The sequence below is a fragment of the Xenopus laevis genome, chromosome 6L, assembly GCF_017654675.1.
Source record: "Xenopus laevis strain J_2021 chromosome 6L, Xenopus_laevis_v10.1, whole genome shotgun sequence".
In the NCBI taxonomy this organism is placed as follows: Eukaryota; Metazoa; Chordata; class Amphibia; order Anura; family Pipidae; genus Xenopus; species Xenopus laevis.
The window spans coordinates 120,679,845-120,700,236 of NC_054381.1; the positions used below are offsets into that span (position 1 = coordinate 120,679,845).

General features: G+C 42.7%; 2 protein-coding genes across 2 annotated transcripts in view; one reads left to right on the plus strand and one right to left on the minus strand.

The window, feature by feature from the left end:
- The window catches only part of spidr.L (scaffold protein involved in DNA repair L homeolog), a 205,376-nt gene extending 191,908 nt beyond the window's left edge, over positions 1-13,468 (plus strand). The window contains exons 15-20 of the mRNA XM_041566418.1: positions 2,918-3,122; positions 4,430-4,576; positions 8,259-8,352; positions 10,020-10,134; positions 11,363-11,416; positions 12,778-13,468. Coding sequence (XP_041422352.1) covers positions 2,918-3,122; positions 4,430-4,576; positions 8,259-8,352; positions 10,020-10,134; positions 11,363-11,416; positions 12,778-12,903 — 741 coding nt within the window. The 3' untranslated portion in view covers positions 12,904-13,468. The remainder of the gene's footprint in view (positions 1-2,917; positions 3,123-4,429; positions 4,577-8,258; positions 8,353-10,019; positions 10,135-11,362; positions 11,417-12,777) is intronic.
- Positions 13,469-14,555: 1,087 nt separating this feature from the next.
- On the minus strand, positions 14,556-16,828 carry cebpd.L (CCAAT enhancer binding protein delta L homeolog). Its single transcript, NM_001089607.2, has one exon. It carries the CDS (start codon positions 16,733-16,735, stop codon positions 15,890-15,892), a length of 846 nt encoding a protein of 281 aa, NP_001083076.1. The 5' UTR covers positions 16,736-16,828; the 3' UTR covers positions 14,556-15,889.
- Between the last annotated feature and the right edge of the window lie 3,564 nt (positions 16,829-20,392).

The following is a 20,392-nucleotide window of genomic DNA, read 5'->3' on the forward strand; positions in this document are numbered from 1 at the left end:
TTTTTTCTGATCACGTCTGCTTCCGATGATGTCACTTCCAGTTTACAATGACAGCACTTCCTGATTCTTGATGGTCAGCGGGTCAGGGTCTAGGGTTGCCACCCGGCCGGTATTTTACTGGCCTAGCCAGTAAAACACATTTACAAATTTACCGTCAATGTAGCTGCCGGTAATTTGTAATACCATTTACAAAATCCCTTGCCCGCTGATGAAAACTTTCTTCGGCTTCTGGCGATTTGGCCCCGCCCCTTTTGTGACACCACACTGTGGCCCGCCCCTTTTGCGGCACGGCCTGCCGGCTCCGCCCCTATGTGTCACGGCCTGCCCCACCACTGGCCGGTAATTTTATTTTTAAAAGGTGGCAACCCTAGTCGGGTCGCGGGTCCAAGCGGGTAAGAATGCGGGTCCAGGTTGCGGATTGCAGGTACGGGTTCCAAAAAATGGACCTGCGCAGGACTCTAGGCTGCGGCTCCTCTTCATATCCTCATCTGCCAATACACCATGCCCTGGCTGACATTGGATGGCATTCTTTAAGCCTATATCTGTAGTAAATGGATATCGGTTAGGATCAGCAGGTCCCCATACACACATTATTGTATGAAACAAACTTATGGGCTCATTAGTACAGCATTTGATCCAACACAAATCAGATTGTTAGAATGCTATTGTATAAATGAACACAGTAGTAAAGGCCAAGGAAACCCTGAATTAAGCAGGTGTTTACTTGCCTGGGAAAGGTAAGTAAAATTGCCGCATGGTGATGTATTCGTAATGTCCCTGTTTTTTTTTGCAATTTTTTTTCCTATATTTTAATATATGATCTGTCATAAACTATTGCTACATGATACAAACTTGTCTGTCGTGCAGAAATGTAGCAGTTGCTTCTCATCTATGGAACCTGGGAGAATACAGGTGTATTTTTATTTAACTTTTAGTAGAAAGTAGAAAATATTTTTCTTAAATGTTCCCCCAAGCCATTTGCAATCAAATAAGGTCATAGCTATATGTATAGCGTCTCTGCCAGTATTAACAAGTACAAGAAGAGCTTACATGACCAGTCACTTTTCAAGGCTCTTTATCAGATGAATGATCCAATCAGGGCCGGGCCAAGGTATTTTGGCACCCTAGGCAAGGGCTTCAATCAGTGCCCCCACCCAGTCCTGATTACCATTTCCCAAGTTATCATTCATATTGCCCCATGTACCTGTGCCAGCAGCCATCATGTTGCCCCCATTTGTACCTGTGCCAATGGCAGTCAATCTATTAAATTGCCCCGAAATCTCCAATCTGTACCTGTGCCAGCATAACCCAAAATATCCATCATATTGTTTCCCTCAATCTGTACCTGTGCAAGCAGTAGCCAAAAAATCCACAATATTTCCCCCAAATATGTACTTGTGCCAGCAGGAGCCAAACATTCACAATATTGCCCAGTGTGGGACTGGCCTGGCGGGAAACCGGGAAAAACCCGATGGGCCCCCAACCCTCATGGGCCCCCTGCCGGGCCATGCCCCATCTCCCCAAATTGGGATTCCACCGAGAAAAAATAAAATTTTGCCATGACACCTGAGCATGCACTGAGCCCGCCTTCACGCATGCACGCTGAACGCTCCTACAAGTGTGCGCGCAGAGCGCCACGTCACGGTAGGGGGAGGTCGTAGTGGGATAGTGGTCCTGGTGGGCCCTGGGCCCCCCAGTCCGACCCTGATATTGCCTCGAACATCTGTTTACCTGTGCCAACAGCCACCATATTGCCCCATGTACCTGAGCCAGCAGAAGCCAATGCCTCATATTGCCTCCAATCTGTATCTGTGCCAGCAGCAGCCAAAAAATTCACAATATTGCCCCCAAATATGTACTTGTGCCAGCAGGAGCCAAGAGGGAGATGGGGAGTGCTTCTGCCCGCAGTACTAAAATCAGTATTTGTATTAGTGTTGTACCGAGCAAGTCCAAATTTTGTGGATCAGAGGGGTTCTATAGGGTTTTTCACTTATATACTGTGCCTATGGGTATTTAAGTCATGACAGTATGTAGATTGAGTTGGTAGAGGATAGTTATGGGTTGGACACGGGTCAACCTGCGTATCACCACTTTAGCGATGGACCCCACTCTGACACCAATGAAGAAATCATGCCCCAGAAACACCGCTGATCAAAAGAGAGAAGCTGTGCCAAGCCGGCCACTTTGTGACACCGACAGGACATGCTCGCTAGCGTCTATTGGATGCTCGTGAGCATGTGCGAACAGGCGCGAGTACCTGCTCGCGCGCATGCGCCGGTTGACACTCATTTGGCAAATCAACTTGGAAGTGGACGGTCAGCAAAGAGCGGAGAGGGGACAGGACAAGGGGTAGCAGGCAGAGGTAGTACGTGCCTGGCGCCCCCAAGCTTTGCGCCCTTGGCACGTGCCTACTCTGCCTACCCCTAGTTCCGGCCCTGTATCCAATATATCTTATGGGGGGGGATCCTTTTGCCTAGAAGATGTATTAGAGCTCACTCTATTAAAATCACCAGACATGTCTCTCTACATGCAGAATTTGTGCAAAAGCCAGTTATTTTGTTAGATTTTGTTTTTACTGGAATCAGTTATTTGAGTGAGCTCTAATACATCTGCTAGGAAAGGAAGCCCCCCCTTTAAGATATATTGGATCTAACTGTCAATGAATATCTGACACCCAACTGCTGCATGAAGACAGAATGAGGAGAAACAGATGCTGAGTCAGCGATAGCGAACATAAACTTGATTATTTCAGAAACGATGCAGAATATTTAATTGATTGCATTTACAATCGTAAAGTTTCGTATTTCGGTATGAGGAAGCTTATATTAAATTTTCATTTTCGCGAAAGTTACAATGACTATTTCTTGATACCCGGAGCCATATGGAATATTTAATGGTATTCTTTTGATATTAACAGATTAGCAGAAACTCTGCTCCCCAAAAAGAGATGTGGATATTTGTGATTGATAGTACTCTGCAGGAGGAACCTGTAAGCTCTGCTGCTCCGCAAGCACTCTCTGTGTGCATCTCGCCTTCTTGTCTTCTGGATAATACGGTTCTTCAAGCACTGTGCAATAAGTCACCATGTGCTCTCTGCTTCAAAGATGCTGTTAGAGAAAATGGTAAGATCTATGCTACTGTTCACTCCTTTATAAATACAGGTAGTGAAATAATGTGTGTAGGGGTGGAGATATTGAGTCTACTGGGATCACAATTAAGATTATATCCAGGGGAATATCATTATAAGCAGTAATCATGTCAAATATGTGTGTATTTTATAGTAACAAGAAAGTTGGGCAGAGAACTGCCTGAAGAATCATAGTACTTATTTCTGATTGGTCTGTGGTTCTAAGCAGAGTACCACAGGGTATGCTAATGGGCCCACATAGTTAATCTGTTGATCAATGACTTAGAGGAGGGAATTAAAAGTAATATTATGGTTGCTGATGACACAAAACTATGTAGAACCATTGAACCATTCCAGCTCAGAAAAGAGCTTTTCTGAGCTGGAACTTGCATTACATTAAATGCTATGCCTGTTAATTTTTGGGGGATAAATAATGCAGTGAGGTGTTAAACCTCTGCTGTGCTCTAAACCCCATTGAACAGATCCTTTATAGAGAATGATCTAGGAGCACTTGTGGTAATACTGTAGCAAGCAATGTCAGCAGCAGGAAGAACCAGCTAGGCTTTGTCCTGTATTAATAGGGGTATACATTCACTGGGGGAGAGGTTTGTTCTTTCCCTTAAAGGAAAACTATACCCCCCAAACAATGTAGGTCTCTATTAAAATATACTGAGTAAAACAGCTCATGTGTAAAACCCTGCTTCATGTAAATGAACACTTATCATAATAATATACTTTTTTAGTAGTATGTGCCATTGGGTAATCATAAATAGAAAATTGCCATTTTAAAAAATAAGGGCCGTCCCCTGAGATCGTAAGATTCACTGTGCACACATACAAACCACATGTAAGGTCACATGAGCCAATTAACAGACAGAGTTCTGCCTTTTGCTTCCTCACTTCTTCCTGTTACAGTTAGTGTTGTAGTATTTCTGGTCAGGTGATCTCTGAGGCAGCACAGATAGAGTCACGAAATGGTGGTTCAAGGCAAGAGATGTAAAAGGGCAATATTTATGTAAATATATATTCCAGTTTGGTAAGATTCTTTAATATGTCATTCAATTTGATATAAACTATCTGTTGCTTAAGTATTCATTTTGGGGGTATAGTTTTCCTTTAACAATGCACTAGTAAGGCCACATATAAAATGTGCAGTTAACCTCTAAATGTTTCACTTGGTTAGTCTTGCTTTATGTCCATCTTTCTATTCATCTCTATGAGCCAGTATATTTATAGCACATATTTGTTTGGATCAAGTGAAACTTTTCTTTGTTTGAATGATTGAAACTGTATTACTGGCAGGACGGATCATTTGTGTTGAGCGCACAGTTCTCTCCTTACAAAAGCCCCTTTTATCCTCTGCTTCTGGAGTTAAAGAAGTGACTGACCCTGTCCGACTAGATGATCTGGATTGTGCAAGCCAAGCTAACTCCTTGTGCTCAGTGAACGGTGAGATTTGCTAATAACTGGCACAAGCCATAGTGCTTTATACATTGTGTTGTGATTTTAATAGGCCGCTATTGACTGCACAGCACTATATATGTAAATTCTCGGGAATAATATAAAATGTATATAACATGCTCTTTTGAGAGATTCTGGGCTCTACTTAATTTGTTTTTTTTTTTTTAATAAAGAACAGCATCTTACAGCTGAGGTTGGCAGCTGAGTCAGCTGTTGATGCCATGGCTCAATCTGGTAGATTAAGGAAGATTTGGGGCTATGGGGCATTAAATTCTTTCTGCATACCACATATACGTTCCCATTTACTTTAGTGGGGGTGGCAGGAAAAAAAACCTAAACTGACCTAATGGATATGAAGCAGAATACATTAAAAGTAAGACTCCCATTTCTGATCCTTGCAACACTCTGCGGCACTCACACAGTATGTACAGAGCCAGCCTACTCGGAGCCCAGTGTGCACCAGATGTGATGACTTCAGCAGATTCATGATGGAGCACATAGTGTTTGGCTGCGGATGTACAGGAAGATATCTCCCTGCCTTTGAAGTGATCGATATTTCCCCGCACAGCCTGGGAGTGACTATGCATCGCATACTAGCACTGCTGTGATCGAGCAAAGTTTGTTACAAATAGCTGGGATTTCAACCAGGGCCACCACCATTAAAGGAGTAGTTCAACTTCAGATTAACTTTTAGTATGAAGTAGAAATGATTATTCTTAGATAATTGGTCTTTATTTTTTTATGATTTTTGTATCATTTTTTTTTTTTTTTTTGCTCAAGTAATATTCAGTTTTGTACCGTAGTTGTTGAACAAGAGACTGGGATAGAAGAGGAACTAAATAGAAAGAAAATAAATGAAAATGTAATAAAATAAATTTTAGCCTCGTTTTGTTGCTGACGGTGTCAGTTATGCCAGTTTGTCCACTGAAAAGAGGCAGAAAGCTGCACGTGTACAGGTTAAGCAGCACAAGAAATCTGGTGACATCCCTGAGCACTGTTAATAGAGTGAAAAAGATACCCCCGCTTGTAAAATATAAAGATATAAGTTACAGTGGAGTTCCATGACCATATAAAAGCACAAGGCCGAAGGTTGAGTGTTTTTATACAAGTCATGGAACTCTGAGGTGACTTCTAATATTCTTATATTTTGCAACAGGGGGTACTTTATTTATTATAATACACACGTTGCAGTGAGTCATGTGACAGAAGTTACATCACTAAGCTCCGATTATAACCGATGACATCACTAAGTTTTTATAAGGATATCATTTATAGGATATTTATGGCTCTTAAGGAAACATATTACAGGTTATTCTTTGCTTTTATGTATTGTATGCCATGATAATAGACAGTTTGTACATATTGTATATACAGTATGTACTAATCTGTCAGTCATATCCTTATAAATGTTGTGTTCTGATGTCAGAAGGTGCTTTTCATATCTTCTATGCAGAAATCCCAATGCTGTCCATGGACTGTACTTTATAGATATGCACCCACCCACAGTGGAAACTGCTGGAGATGGCCCTCCATTGCCTGTATTTAAAATATTGGATATTTGAAAAATCCTCCAGCCTGCTGATGTATTTGCCCGCAAGTCACCAGTGATAATGGCCTTGGACTTCTGTGACCTACATAAAAGTGCATGGCCTTGTATATGATGACAGAACTTCTCAGTGACTTGTAATATCTTTACTTTAGGGGTATATTTTTATGATATATTTTCTTGAGGTTCTGTGGATTGAATTCCGTTACTTAGCCAACGTTATATCTTTTTCTTGACTAGTTATAGAACCAATGTCGGCAAGTGGCTGGAGAGAGACACTATCATACAGCAGACCCTTTAACGGCCCAGGACCCCGCTGTCATGTGCCTGCTGATAGGTGTTCTAGCACCGTATAGGGCAGCATCATCAATAAAACAACTACACTATTGTTTTCCAAGCAACCCCTCTTGTTATTCAGGTTTCTTGTTTAAGAGCCCACTTATTATTTGTGTGTCAGAGTTCACTTGTCACACAGATAATACAATAGGCCAGCATGTTGATGCCTGTGTGTCGAGGCTCAGTTTATTCAGCGTGCCTTTACTGCAGAGCAGCCTCCTGCACACACCCTTCTGAAACACTCCTGCGGAGGAGGAAATACCAAGAATAAAGTGAAGGAAAAGCAGCAAATAGAGAAATCAAATAGCAAAGTGAAACAATTTCCTTTTCGTTCTTTAATGAGTTATAAGGAAATATGCACTCCTAATCTGAGATGCTCGGTATGTGGAGTCATCTGACTGTTTGGTTTCACCTTTCATGGATGCCTTGTTCTCAAATACCAGTTCATGACATGGAAAGTTAACTGTCTCCCTTAGACAAATGCAGTTAAACAAATATCTGTCAGTTTTAGTTTTTTTTTTTGAAAACTGTTAAGATTTCCGGTTCTTCTGGGTCTGTGAACCCGTGGAATACTTGTCAGGTCAAGTGTGCTGTTTACCTCAACTTCGGAACAGGCTGTCTCTCTTAAAAGAACAGGGCTTTTTTAATATATATAAATACACATATAGACAGGAGCGGCTTTCCTCTTCTGGTTCTCAAAACAGAATACTAATATTTATTCAGTTGTTCACCTTTGAGTTAACTTTTAGTAAGATGTAGAGAGTGATATTCTGAGACAATATGCTGTTGGTTTTCATTTTTTATGTGCTGCTTTTGAGTTATTTAGATTTTTATTCAGAAGCTCACCAGTTTGCAGTTTCAGAAGTCTGATTGCTAGGGTGCGAATTACCCTAGCAACCATTCATTGATTTGCATAAAAAACTGGAATATGAACAGGAGAGGACCTGAATAGAACGATAATTAAAAATAGCAATAACAATACAAGTGTATCCTTACAGAGTATTTTTTTTTTAGATTGGGTAAGTGAACCCCATTTGAAAGCTGGAAAGAGTCAGCAGAAGAAGGCAAATAAATCAAAAACTATAAAAAAATAAATAAATAATGAAGACCAATTTAAAAAGTTGCTTAGAATAAGTCATTCTATAACATTCTAAAAGTTAACTTAAAGGTGAACCACCCCTTTAAAGAGATGTTATTAGGGATTAACCTTTTCTTTCTATCTCTATTTATAAAAGTGATTTTACAAGGGGAGCTTTGTCGTCCCCTGAAATCTGCTCTCCCCGCAGTCAGCAAAACTCCTAAGAATACCTTTCCATTGAGGAGAATGAGAACCACCTTGGACAAAATGTTTGAATCACGTATTTGATAGGCATTGCAAATGAAGGCATTTTCAGACATTACGCTGTTCAGTAGTTTTACTCATGGTAATTCCCATCCACCATAATGCAAAGGTAGTTTTGGGGTGCTTTATCATCCGTATGAGGCGTGATTTCCCACAGCTGACAAAGCACCCAGTTTTCCATCACCCAAAGGACGAGCTGCAATGTTGCTTTCCATACACTGTACAGTGTGCAGAGAACATTGTTTGCATATTTACAAATATGTTAAGAATAAATGGCTGCCGTTCCAGTAATTCCCATTCTGGATACCAGGTTTCTGGATAAGATCTGTACAAACTATACGTTGTACTTTCTTCGTCTTTCCTAGAAGAAGCTAGAGAAAGAAGAAAAAAAGGCAACAAGTTTTCAAAGTACCATGTTTAAAAAAAAAAATCATTTTTATCACTAGGTATAATTATTGGCGTAAATGAGGAATCGGCATATTCATGGCCAGTTTGCAGTCGGTGTGGGAGCAACAAGTTACAGCGTTCTGATAAGAGGAGGTAAGGCTCAGCTGCTCAGATTTTTCATGAAAGGTAATCTGTCTTTTTACACAGAGCTGCTGAACTTTCTGTAGACTTTCTGTAAAGTAGTATTAGACACAGGGAAAAGAAAGGTCTGGGAAATCTAGTATAGGCCTTAAGCTGGTCATAGACGTGTTTACCTTCATATCGAACGAACGATTGTTCAGTGTCATCTCCTGACCAGCCACTAACCATTCAGATCAAATAAAGTAGTAAAAGAACAGATCAGACATTGTTCTGCCCCTGACAGCAATTGTACGAAAGTTATGTCCGACAGAAGCTGGTGACAGTCTCCCACTGATATCAGCAATATATGCAGAGATATTATCGGTAGCCGACAGAAATTTTCTAATTTGTCCAATCAACTGAACGATCGATCGTCATGGCACGAAAAATGTCAGGACACTCCACACACGGCTCGAAAATCATACGAAACAGAAAATTTGTACGATCAAATCTTTGCGTCTATGGCCTGCTTAAAGGGATACTGTCATTGGAAAACAATGACAGTTAATAGCAGAATTCTGCACTGAAATCCATTTCTCAAAAGAGCAAACTGATTTTTTTTATATTCAATTTTGAAATCTGACATGGGGCTAGACATATTGTCAGTTTCCCAGCTGCCCCCCAGTCATGTGACTTGTGCTCTGATAAACTTCAGTCACTCTTTACTGCTGTACTGCAAGTTGGAGTGATATCACCCCTCCCTTCCACCCCCCCCCCAGCAGTTTAACAAAAGAGCAATGGGAAGGTAACCAGATAGCAGCTCCCTAACCCAAGATTAAATCTGCCTGGTAGATCTAAAAGCAACGCTCAATAGTAAAAGCCAAGTTCCACTGAGACTGATTCAGTTACATTAAGTAGGAGAAATAACAGCCTGCCAGAAAGTTGTTCCATCCTAAAGTGCAGGCACAAGTCACATGACTGGGGCAGCTGGGAAACTGACAATATGTCTAGCCCCATGTCAGATTTCAAAATTGAATATAAAAAAAATCAGTTTGCTCTTTTGAGAAATGGATTTCAGTGCAGAAGTCTGCTGGAGCAGCACTATTAACTAATGCTTTTTGAAAAAAACATGTTTTCCCATGACAGTATCCCTTTAAGGCGACAGAAAACAGCCCTAACATTAAACAGCATGCCTTCCCAACTTGGTGGATTATAACAAGCTAAAGAGGTATGTCACTTTAATATACCATACACAGAATCACTTTAATTCACATTACAGTGTTTTTTTCATCCTCCAAAATGCCAATCTGTCCCTGGATCAGTAGTATTAATATAAAAAGCTTTGCATTCTGTCATTAAAGTAATATGTTGTATGTGGGAATGTAACCGCTTCAGAGAAGGAATTCCACAACTTCACCATTTTCACTATAATTAAAAAAAAAATCCTTTTCTGCACATTAACATTACTTTGGCCAAAGGAAAGGTCTATATATACAGGCCGATCTTTGATTCTCTATAAAATATATTTATAATTCAAACAGAAAATGATCCAACACTTACGGTTTCTATTTGCAAACGTTTTACTATATAATCGGTTTTTACTTGACAAAATGTATTCTTGTTTTTTCATTACAATATCTAGCTCTCGGTTTAAGAGATATGTTTCAAATCTTTGATCCGTTGTTTTCTCCTTCACACAGAGAAGCATATTTCTGCTGTCAGTGCTGCCAGTGTATAAACAATACGGATACCAGGATGCAAATGGAAGTGTTCCTGCGCTGTGAGTCCATGCCAGGGTGTACGGTGAGAATTAAGGTTAGTAAAGATGGAACCTTCTGCTTCTACTGATCCTATATATATATATATATATATATATATATAAACTGCACTTAGCACCATGCTTCATATATAAGCCTTATCATATTTTAAGTGGCAAGTGCTTGCAAATATAAGTAGGGTAAGGCCACACTGGGCGTTTTGAGGAGATTTGGTCGCCTGGCGACTAATCACCTCATCTTTGCGGCGACCAATCTCCCCAAACGCCTTCCCTCACTCTCCCCCGGCTAAAATGAAAAAACGCCGGCGCTAATCACATGCGGCGATTTAGTTTTCGGAAGTAGCCTGAAGTTTCCAACTTCGGAAAACAAACCGCCGCGTGTGATTAGCGCCGGCATTTTTTCATTTTAGCCAGCACAGAGTGAGGGAAAGCGTTTGGGGAGATTGGTCGCCGCAAAGACGAGGCTATTAGTCGCCAGGTGATCAAGCCTGCCCAAAACGCCCAGTGTGGCCTTACCCTAAAGGCACTTATATGCAGTAAAAGCTCTCTGTGGGGTCAGAAGTAACTTATCATCTACAAGTGACATCAGAGCCTGTTGGTAACACGTGATTTCCTGCATGACCATAACACTGATAGTTGTCTGAGCTACACTGAAATCTCAACTAACTGACTGTGTTTATACAGTGAAAAGTGAAAGTGAGTAGTGAAAGTCAGTAGTGAAAGTACCCCCTCTTGTAAAATATAAGGTATAATTTACTGAGAAGTTCCACGAACATTTAACATTTTATGCAGGTCATGGAACTCCGAGGTGACTTCTAATATCCTTATATTTTGCAACGGGGGTACTTTATTTATTATAATACACAAGTTTGTGAGTCACGTGACAGAAATGACATCACTAAGCTCCGATTATAACCGATTACATCAATAAGCGCCGCTTATAAGGATATTATACAGGATATTCATGGTTCTTGCGTATTATAATTGAATAAAAATACACAATAAGAATTTGCAAAGGAACAATATATCAAAGGATAAATCTGCTCCTAGTGATGACATTATCAGTGACTATTATTGTAGCTCTGTGTAATTCTATTTTTACTGCCACTACAGTACATTAAAAAGGGATGTTAGTAGAGTTACATGTTTGGACTGTAGCCTTTATGCCTGTATATGATTAGTGAAATACTCCTTTGCTTACAGTGTATAATAGGGTTACATGATCCCATAAACTGTGTAATGTGCCATCTTGTCATGTCTCCACAGTTGCAGCAAGAAACCATTTCACTTCTCCTGAGATCGAGCCCCAGTGAAGATGGGGTATGTACCATTATAAATGTGTAAACACTGGTCTATAAAGATATATAGATATCAAGAGTAGGTGGGTTAGCTGAATGTATTTATGGTCCACACTCCATTATGCTCACATTGAAGACATGGGTAGAAATGTCAGAACAAGTACAAAGTTTCCTCCGGGTCTAGTAACCTGTAGCAACCAGCATAGCATTTACTGGACTACTGCAGTGATAGTAATGAACAGAAACACCTTCCTGGTTGCTATATATTGGTAGACTTAGAGTAAATTATCATGTGTTATTACATTCCTTACCTCACAGTAGTAACCTACAGAATGCAGTAGTATGGCCCTTCTCTGGATATGGACCTTTTCTATAAACTAATATCATGTTGTCTCAACAGCTATTGAATTATAGAAAAAAAAAAACATAATACTTTTACACAAATTCTGGTTCTGCCTTGTTACAACACCTTACACCAGTGTCGGACTGGCCCACAGGGATACCAGGAAAACTGCCGGGGGGCCCAGATGTCAGTGGACCCTCCTGCTTCTAAACATTTGGCCTATTTCATGGCCATTCCTATGAGAACAAATAGATGGAATTATAGATTATTGCATGTAAAGAAAATAGGAGAAAAAAGGCGTGAGTGAGGAGAGGAATTATAATAGTACTGAGAGTGGGCCTCTGATCTAAGGTTGTTTGGTGGGCCCCTGGTCTAAGGTTTTTGGGTGGGCCCCTGGTATTCCAGTCCGACACTGCCTTACACACACTGATAGATGGAATTGGCACAATGAGGGACAGTGAATGAGTTAATTATATGCCCTTTACCCCACTTTTTTGTTACTTTGACTCAGCTAATATCCGCTTGATATTACACCTCTGTATTACACCTCTGTATTACACAGACTGCTTCCTGAATGTACAGCTAAAACCTGAGACATTATGACCCTGAAACACCTTGTCCTTCTCTAGGGAGGTCCTAATAGTTGCAGTTTTTGTACTGGATAAGAATAGGTGTCGGGACTGCAGATTAATGGGAAAGAAGGGATCTATGAATGATAACCCGTCACCAAGGCTGATATCTTTATAATCTTTACAGCCCAGCACAATATAGATCAGTAAGTCATATAAAATGAATAGTGCAATAGGCAAAGATATGGCACACACAAATGAAATATTATATTGGCTTATCAGGAGCAGACAGAGGCTGTAATAGCATTGTGATTTGCCCCTTACCTGTACATAAGTGACTGGATCATAAAAAGGTTATAAAGTGGGAGAGGACCTTGCCTCCTGATTGTTATCTGCTAGTTATGTGCCACTTAGAACACCATGTACAGGACTGTTTGCTCAGCACACATGACTCTCTCTTTATCTCTATAGAGTTATGAGGTGAGCAACGTACTAGGAATGAAGGTGGGACCATTGAGCTGCTACATCCAATGTGTAAGCAGCCAACTGAGCAGATCTGTGGAGCTGGAGCAAATCTCTCTGTGGAAAGCAAACTGAATGGTGCCTCAGCTGTATAAACAGCCTGGACTTTGTCTTATAGTTATTAGTTAACCATGTCGAATATAAACCGACTGCCCCATGCACATAACAAGGCTTGGCCAGTGGTAGAATAAAGTTAGACTTTAGCCCTGCAAGGGCCCAGCATGGTTACTTACATGTCTCTAGGGGAGAACACTTGCCCACGGGGGCTTTGACCACCATTTAGTTTTTATTAATGTCTCTAGTTAAAAAAAAAAATGGACATGTGTAATACATTGGTTGTGTGAGACATTGCCTCCGTTATGTATATTGTACTGTCTGGAGTTGTATTATATTGAGAGTGCAGTCTCTGGACAGACAGACAGACGTAGTCCAGCAGCCACAGGGACTGAAGGGCATTAATAGAACAAGGGCAGGGCAGCCTTTCAAAGTGAAACTGCCTTTTTTTTCTATGGGAATTTGTGGATATTACTATAAGGAATGGTAGCCCAAGGAAATGAATATATGTCCGGCCCAATGAAAATCTACATCTGTATTCTTAAATGTGGTTGTTTAACTTGTATTATGTTAAATAATTCCTATTCTTCAATTTTCTTCTGGTCTTTATTTTTTCATAGAATTTGCCTTCCGTCCCTTTCCAAATGGGGGAAGGGTCACAGGAGCCAAAAAATGCCACTGTTAGTTACTGTGTATTAAAGGGATGGTTCACCTTTGAGTTCATTTTTAGTATGTTATCAAATGGTGAATTCTAAGCAACTTTTCAATTGGACTTCATTTTTTCCTTTTTAATTTCCTTTTTTTAAACTGACCTGATCTAAAAAAAAAAACGGATGCTCTGTAAGGCAACACATTGATTGTGATTGATGCTTTTCCTATTCAGGCCCTCCGCAATTCATATTCCAGTCTCTTATTAAAATCAGTACATGGTAGCTATGGTAATGTTGACCCTAGCAACCAGATTGCTGAAATTGCAAACTGCAGAGCTGCTGAATAAAAAGCTAAATAACTAAAAAAAAATAAAAAATGAAAACCAATTGCAAATTGTCTGATTATCCCTCTCTACATCATAGTAAAAGTTAATTTAAAGGTGAACAACTCCTTTCATTATCTTCATATTCCGGCCCCCTGCTATTTATCTTCCGGTTTCTTTATTAAACCACTGCCTGGTTGCTAAGGTGAATTGGATCCTAGCAACTAGATAACCAATGAAATTCCCATCTGGATAGCTGCTGAACATAAAGCAAAATGATTCAAACCCCATAATAAATGAAGACCAATTGCAAATTATCTTAAAATATCATCCTACATCAAAGGTGATTTGCCAATGCTCTTCATCTTGCTGCTCTCAGCAAACTTACAAAAGGCAGAATTGTGCAGCAGCCTATAAAATAAGAGTATATATGCAAATGCTACACGTAGGAGCTTCCAATTCATTGAATATTTCCCTTGCATTGCCATATATTAGTCAATGGCACGATGCAGAAACCCCTGGTCAAAACAATGGCAACTAAAACTGTGTGATTTGTTGCGTTACAGATGTTTAACCCATGAGAGGCCAGTAAGTATGTGAGCATATTCCCATATACTGAATGAGTGTTTGTGCTGCCTCCCACCCCCAGAACCCTCCCAAATTCTACTGCAAATAAATGAAAGTAAACCAGCAGAAATTGTTTTTTTTTTTTTTTTATTATTCATATTAAAAATGCTGTAAAAATGATCATATAAAAAAAAAAAACTGAGCATGCTCATTTCTCTGTCCCTATTATCTACAATACAAAGGCTCGTCTCTGGGAAATCATTATACAAATGTACCATAGCTGCGTCAGTAAGAATACAGAAAAAACTACATTACAAAAATAATTTAAGGAAGTCGGGGGGATAAAGGGGAAATGTTTTAGCTTTGTTTATACTTTAGTGGAGAGAAAATACACACATATATATATATATCTCTGTTGTACATGTTCAGCTGCCCTTGGTAAGTAGAACAATAGAAAGTGCAGCCAGCACAGACCCACACACTGGCACTGCCCTCACTCATACAGTACTTGCAGTTATCCCATTCACAACTGCACTTCCAATGCTTCTGGCCCAGTCCTTATCCCAGGGGCTAATGACAGCTAGTCAAGCAATGAACAAGACTGGTAGCCAGCATGTAAGCGGATAACAAGAAATGCAAAGCCCTTCGACAGATCAGCTTGTAGTCCCTCAGTCACTTCCCATGAGCATTGTGGGAGTTGCAGTTGCACACGGCTGAGGTACTACAAGCTTCTTGCACTACTGCTGCACTCACTAGTGTCTTATTGCTATGCTGATTAATGCTGCAGCTTTTGTACCTTTGAGTTGGCCCTTACTGCAGAGAAAGAGATGAATGAAGCAGTAAGGGTGTATCCAGCATGTTAGAATGATTACAAATGCAACACATGGGCAGCCCTTGTCCTGAGTGACTGATTCAAGCCCAGTTGTGAACACTTCATAATCCAATGCTAGCACTCTGGCTGCTGAACTACAACCCCCACAATGCACCAGTGAGGGCACAGAGCTGCTGCTCAGAAGCCAGAGGGCCCCAGCATGGCCAGCCCTTATTCAACACCTTAAATGCTGGAGCAGGAGGTGCAACACAGGCCAGCGGCAGGTGAAGAGTGAATTATGTATTAATTATACACAGGGGTGAAGCCCAGAGAGCACAAACTCCTCCCTACACCTGCCATGGCCGAGATGCACAAACTCTGGCACTAAAGGGGTTAAGATGAGGCCCGCGTCTCTTCCCTTTTCCCACAGGGCACTAGCCACTGGCAATACCTCGTGTTTGTCTTCTTATTGCACTAAACAGTTTATATATGATATAGATTTCTATGAAACACAAGTCTTTGGCTCAGTCTGTAAGAGGGGGCGGAGCGAGTGTCCCAGGATGCTGTGGGAGACTCTCCAGCTGATCCCATGTGACTGGAGGGCCACGTGTGGAATGAGGTATAGGATGTTATAAAGTCCCGGGCAGGGGGCGTGGTTACCGGCAGTCGATTCCCGTCAGACTGGGCAGGAAGGAGCTGGTGGTGGAGGGGGGCAACTGTTTGAAGTAGTGCCGGAGGCTGCTCAAGTCCCTGGTGAGAAGTTCTATCTTTTTGTGCAGTTTCTCGTTCTCCGAGGAGAGTTCGAGCATTTTCTGTTGCATGTCAGTGTTGCGCCTCTTGGCTTTGTCGCGGCTCTTCCTCACGGCGATGTTGTTGCGCTCCCGGCGCTGCCTGTACTCGGGGCTGTAGCGATCCAGGCACTTCTTGCCCGTCCTGTCTTTGCCGCAGGAAGCGGAGGAATCGGCCGGGGAGGGACAGGCGGAGGTGCTGGGCTCTGGGGAGGTGGGAGGGGTGGGCTGCAGGCTCATGCTGGTCTGGGCACACGCTGCGATTTGATTGGGCAGAGAGGAGGACCTGTCGCTCCATTCGGGCTCTCGCTTGAGCTGCACTTTGGCCGGGCCAGGAGGACAGTGAGGTGCCGCTAGGAGTCCGCTCATCAGGTAGTCTCCCTCCTGCCGCTCCCCCGCCGCTTTGCTGGAGTTGAAGAGGTCGGCGAAGAGCTCGTCGTTGCACAGCTCCAGGTTGGGGACAGAGGCCATGGAGTCGATGTACGAGCTGAAGTCTATGGCGCTCTCGTCATCATACATGGCCGGGGCAGCGCTCAGTTCCGCCAGGGTCCCGCCAGTGCCCACAACAGTCTCGGGCTCCTCACACAGACCTCTCGGCTTGCACAGGGCGGGGGAGCCGCTCAACCGCTGCTCGTAGAAGTTGGTGGGCTCCATGTACCAGGCTGCATAGGGGGACAGACAGCGCGCCTCCAGGCTCATGGACACTGAGCTCATGTGACTGCCGCTTAAGTGACTGCAGAGAGGATCTAGCGTTGCTGCGGATTTGCTGCCTGTCAAGCTCTCTGTCACGCTTCTCTCTGTGCTGTCACTGACTTCTACTCTTGCGCCTTCTCTACTCCAATATATACCGTATCTCCCGCCTCCCCGCCCCTCACTGACGCCACAGAGGGGCGGGGCCTGGGATCCGTATCAGCTGCAGGTTTAACCCTCTCAGCGGGAAGCGCTGTCAGGCGGACTCGGCTCTTTACCTGCTGGGGCTCAGCTGCCTCATGTCAGGAGGGAACCCGCGCAGCCCTCCTTATAGGAAAGACTCTCAGTGCCGGGACTTTGGTGTCACAGTAGCTGGAGGGCAGCAGCAGACTGATCAAATACACCCGCACGAGTGCACAACATACTGCCCCCACACACACTTGTCTGTAAGAAATTATATAAAAACTGTTTATCAATCAGTCCCCCCCAGCAGGGTCTTGTGTAGCCTCTGTGCAGTCACCAGTGCTGTTGCTATGGAGCCTTACTGGTTGCTATGTGATGCCCTTCTAACCAATCAGATGTTCTATGAAAACACAGGAAGTTTAGTATTTACAGTTCATCATAAATAAATGCAGCTTGTGTTTGTGTGTCAGTGTCTGCACCTCAAGTCCAGGGCAGCCATCCAGCACTTTTGTTATAGGAGGACACGAGTATGGCAGTGTGAGGGCAATGATAGGGCAGTGTGAGGGCAGGGTGCTGCCTATGCCCCCAGTACCTGTGTCACAACTCCCACATCTCCACAACACGCCAATGACCCATGCCCCCCACTAACAGATAAGGAGCAGATCAGATCTATAGATGACATTTTTTAGCCATACTTATGTATTGGGGCCTTTGCTCCTGAAGTCACAGTGGTAGTTAAATTACCAAAGCAAATGAGTTACTTGTGGCTTCTAGTCAGTAACTACAGGCCATGAAGTAGGAGCAGCTGGGGGGGGGGGGGTCACAGATATTTCACATTTAATCAAAATGTCAGATTAGAGCTCAGGACAAAAAAAAAACTCTTTCCTGTGGAATTTTTAGAAGTGTATTTATCAGACAGTGATCTCTGCCTCCCATTGATAAATATGCCTCTAAAAATCTCATAGGAATGAATAGAAAGTGGGTGAATTTTTCTGTGGTGACTTCTAATCTCACATTTTGCTAAATCCGTCCCCAAGTCTGATTGTTGGAGGCTGATGTGCAGAGTTGTGATCCGGTGACAGCGACCCAGACTTTCCCCATGTGAAGTAATGAGGCTACAGGCACCTGACAGGCAAAGCCACATAGTTCCTCCCAGTCACTCGCAGGCAACCTGAAAGAACCCAGTGACCTTTACACAGGAGGGATGGGCCGTGGCTTCACTAGTCACATGCGCTTACCCAGCAGCACCAGTAATATTATCACTCACACAGGGCAATGTCTCCATACAGTGTCTGAGGACTAATTGAGCAGAGACAGAGCTGGAGGCACTTTTGCTTAGCAGGGAGCAGAGCCCTTCCAGCCTGTTTGGTGCCAGAGTAATGGGAATAATGGGAAGTGCAGCCTCCACTTCTCTCCCTGAGCTTTATAGTGTCTCTCAGTTAACTGTCTCTTCTCTCTGCAGCATCAGTTCAAAGTGAGCCATTTCTCCCCTGTCTCTGCCCGTGAGACACAGTTATGCTTTTGATGTCTGACACTAAATGCCGGGCAAATTGCTGTTTTGTCATTGTCTCTGACACTGATCAAATGCTCCCAGATTCCCCCTCCAGAATCCTCTGCAAACCCAAGTCACTGAGCCTAATCCTATGTACAGGCACATGAGCACTTACTGTATATCTGCTACTTACTGTATATCAACAAATGTAGTCCTGATAAATGGCAACTACACAGTGACAGACACCAGAGTCTTTACTAACCTCAAGGCAGCAGGGTCTGCATTGCCCAAGGGGCTTGTGGTCACCCAACACTGATGTTGACACTTACCCTATGGACTGATATACCTGTGTATTAGACTATTTAGTATATTGTTGTTTGTCCTTCAGTAGCTGTGGCATATGCACTGTCTCTGATGGCCATTTCTCATTCTCTGCTGTTCATTAGCTGGTGAAATCATAAAAAAGTGGTAATTTACTACTGCAAGTGCACAAAAGGTGCCAATGATGGTATTTTGCTGCCGTTCATTAAAGGTACTTGTGTCCAAACACACTGTTCCGCATATTTGTGCCAAACACCATTGGGTCCCTCAAGTCCTCAATACACAAATGTGCGGCTTCTGGTGCTGGAGAAACCACCATCCTCATCATGGTGATATCTGCAACTTCCCACAGCGTATACACCACTACAATCACATGCACATTAACACACAGGGCACAAATGCAACTTCCCACATGACTGCAATTATACTGGAATTTAGGGCATTGTTGGTAAAACATGGAGAATTGCTTCTGAAAATTGCACATTGCTCACCTTAAAGTCCTTATGGAAAGATGCCCCACTATTAGGCTAGGGCCAGACTGGGCAGAAATCAGCCTGTAAAAATCCACGGGCTGAATTCAGTCCCTGACCACTAGTCAAATCTTGTTGTCTGTTTGCATCTGGAAGCAGATAGATAGATAGTCTGTGACAGACATTGCCCCCTGCCGGCTGCCATGTAATCCCCTTACAGTAAAACCCTGTGACATGGCCTGTGTCCCACCCTGGTGTCTGTGTATGTTATCAAATGCAAATCCAGAGGCAGATAAGTACCTACAGGAGAAGTACGTACAGGTCTGGGCACTGGGTAGGACACTGCACTCTCAGCAACTGCACTTGGATCGATGGGAAGTTCTACCTGCCCTGAAGCCACTACCACTTGTTGTTCTAGCCTGCAGGAAGGCAGTTCGGGGAGATTAGTCGCCCGAAGAAGAAGCGATTTGTCGCTGGGCAACTAATCTCCCAAAATAGCAGTGTATGTCTCTGCCCTTATTGTGTGACATTCTACATTCTACACGAATTCTACATCTAAATCCAGTGTTCATTCCCCCTGTATAGAAGGAACAATGTAACATTCTGGCCAGGGGTGAGCAGTTCAGTGGTGGCAGAGAGGTGACAAGTCAGGGAAGTCTCGTCTCTGCCTGATAGACCAACACACACTGTACAGATAATGTAACTCCTACGGTGCCATTTACATGATGCACTCTGTACCCTTTAGATTATATAATAGATAGGCATGTAAATACCCCTATGTATTGTCTGACGGGCAGGAGCAGCTTTCAGTCTGTGCCAATAGCATGTTACTGGTATATATTGGGAGATGCTGCACTTGGACAGAATAACTCAAGCAGACAGACACTATGTAAGAAAATAACATACACATGGTGGTAAATCCTCGCTTCTGATATAGATCCCCCCCAGGGCCAAACCTACACAATACAAAGCAAAGAAATCCATTATACTGAGGGTCTTGGCCTGTCTCCTATTAGCTTCCCAAATGTTCTTCATTTCTGGATCCCATCACTTAAAAGATCAGGCCTGTTTCACATTTCGGAATGTCCGAGAGGCCTTCCCATATGCGCCGGGAATGAATGGAAGTGACAGAGTTTCCACAACACAAGAGCCCGTGTGCTATTCAGAGGTACAATGCGTCCAGCAGTTTATTTGTGTAAATTCCCAGAAAGTGGC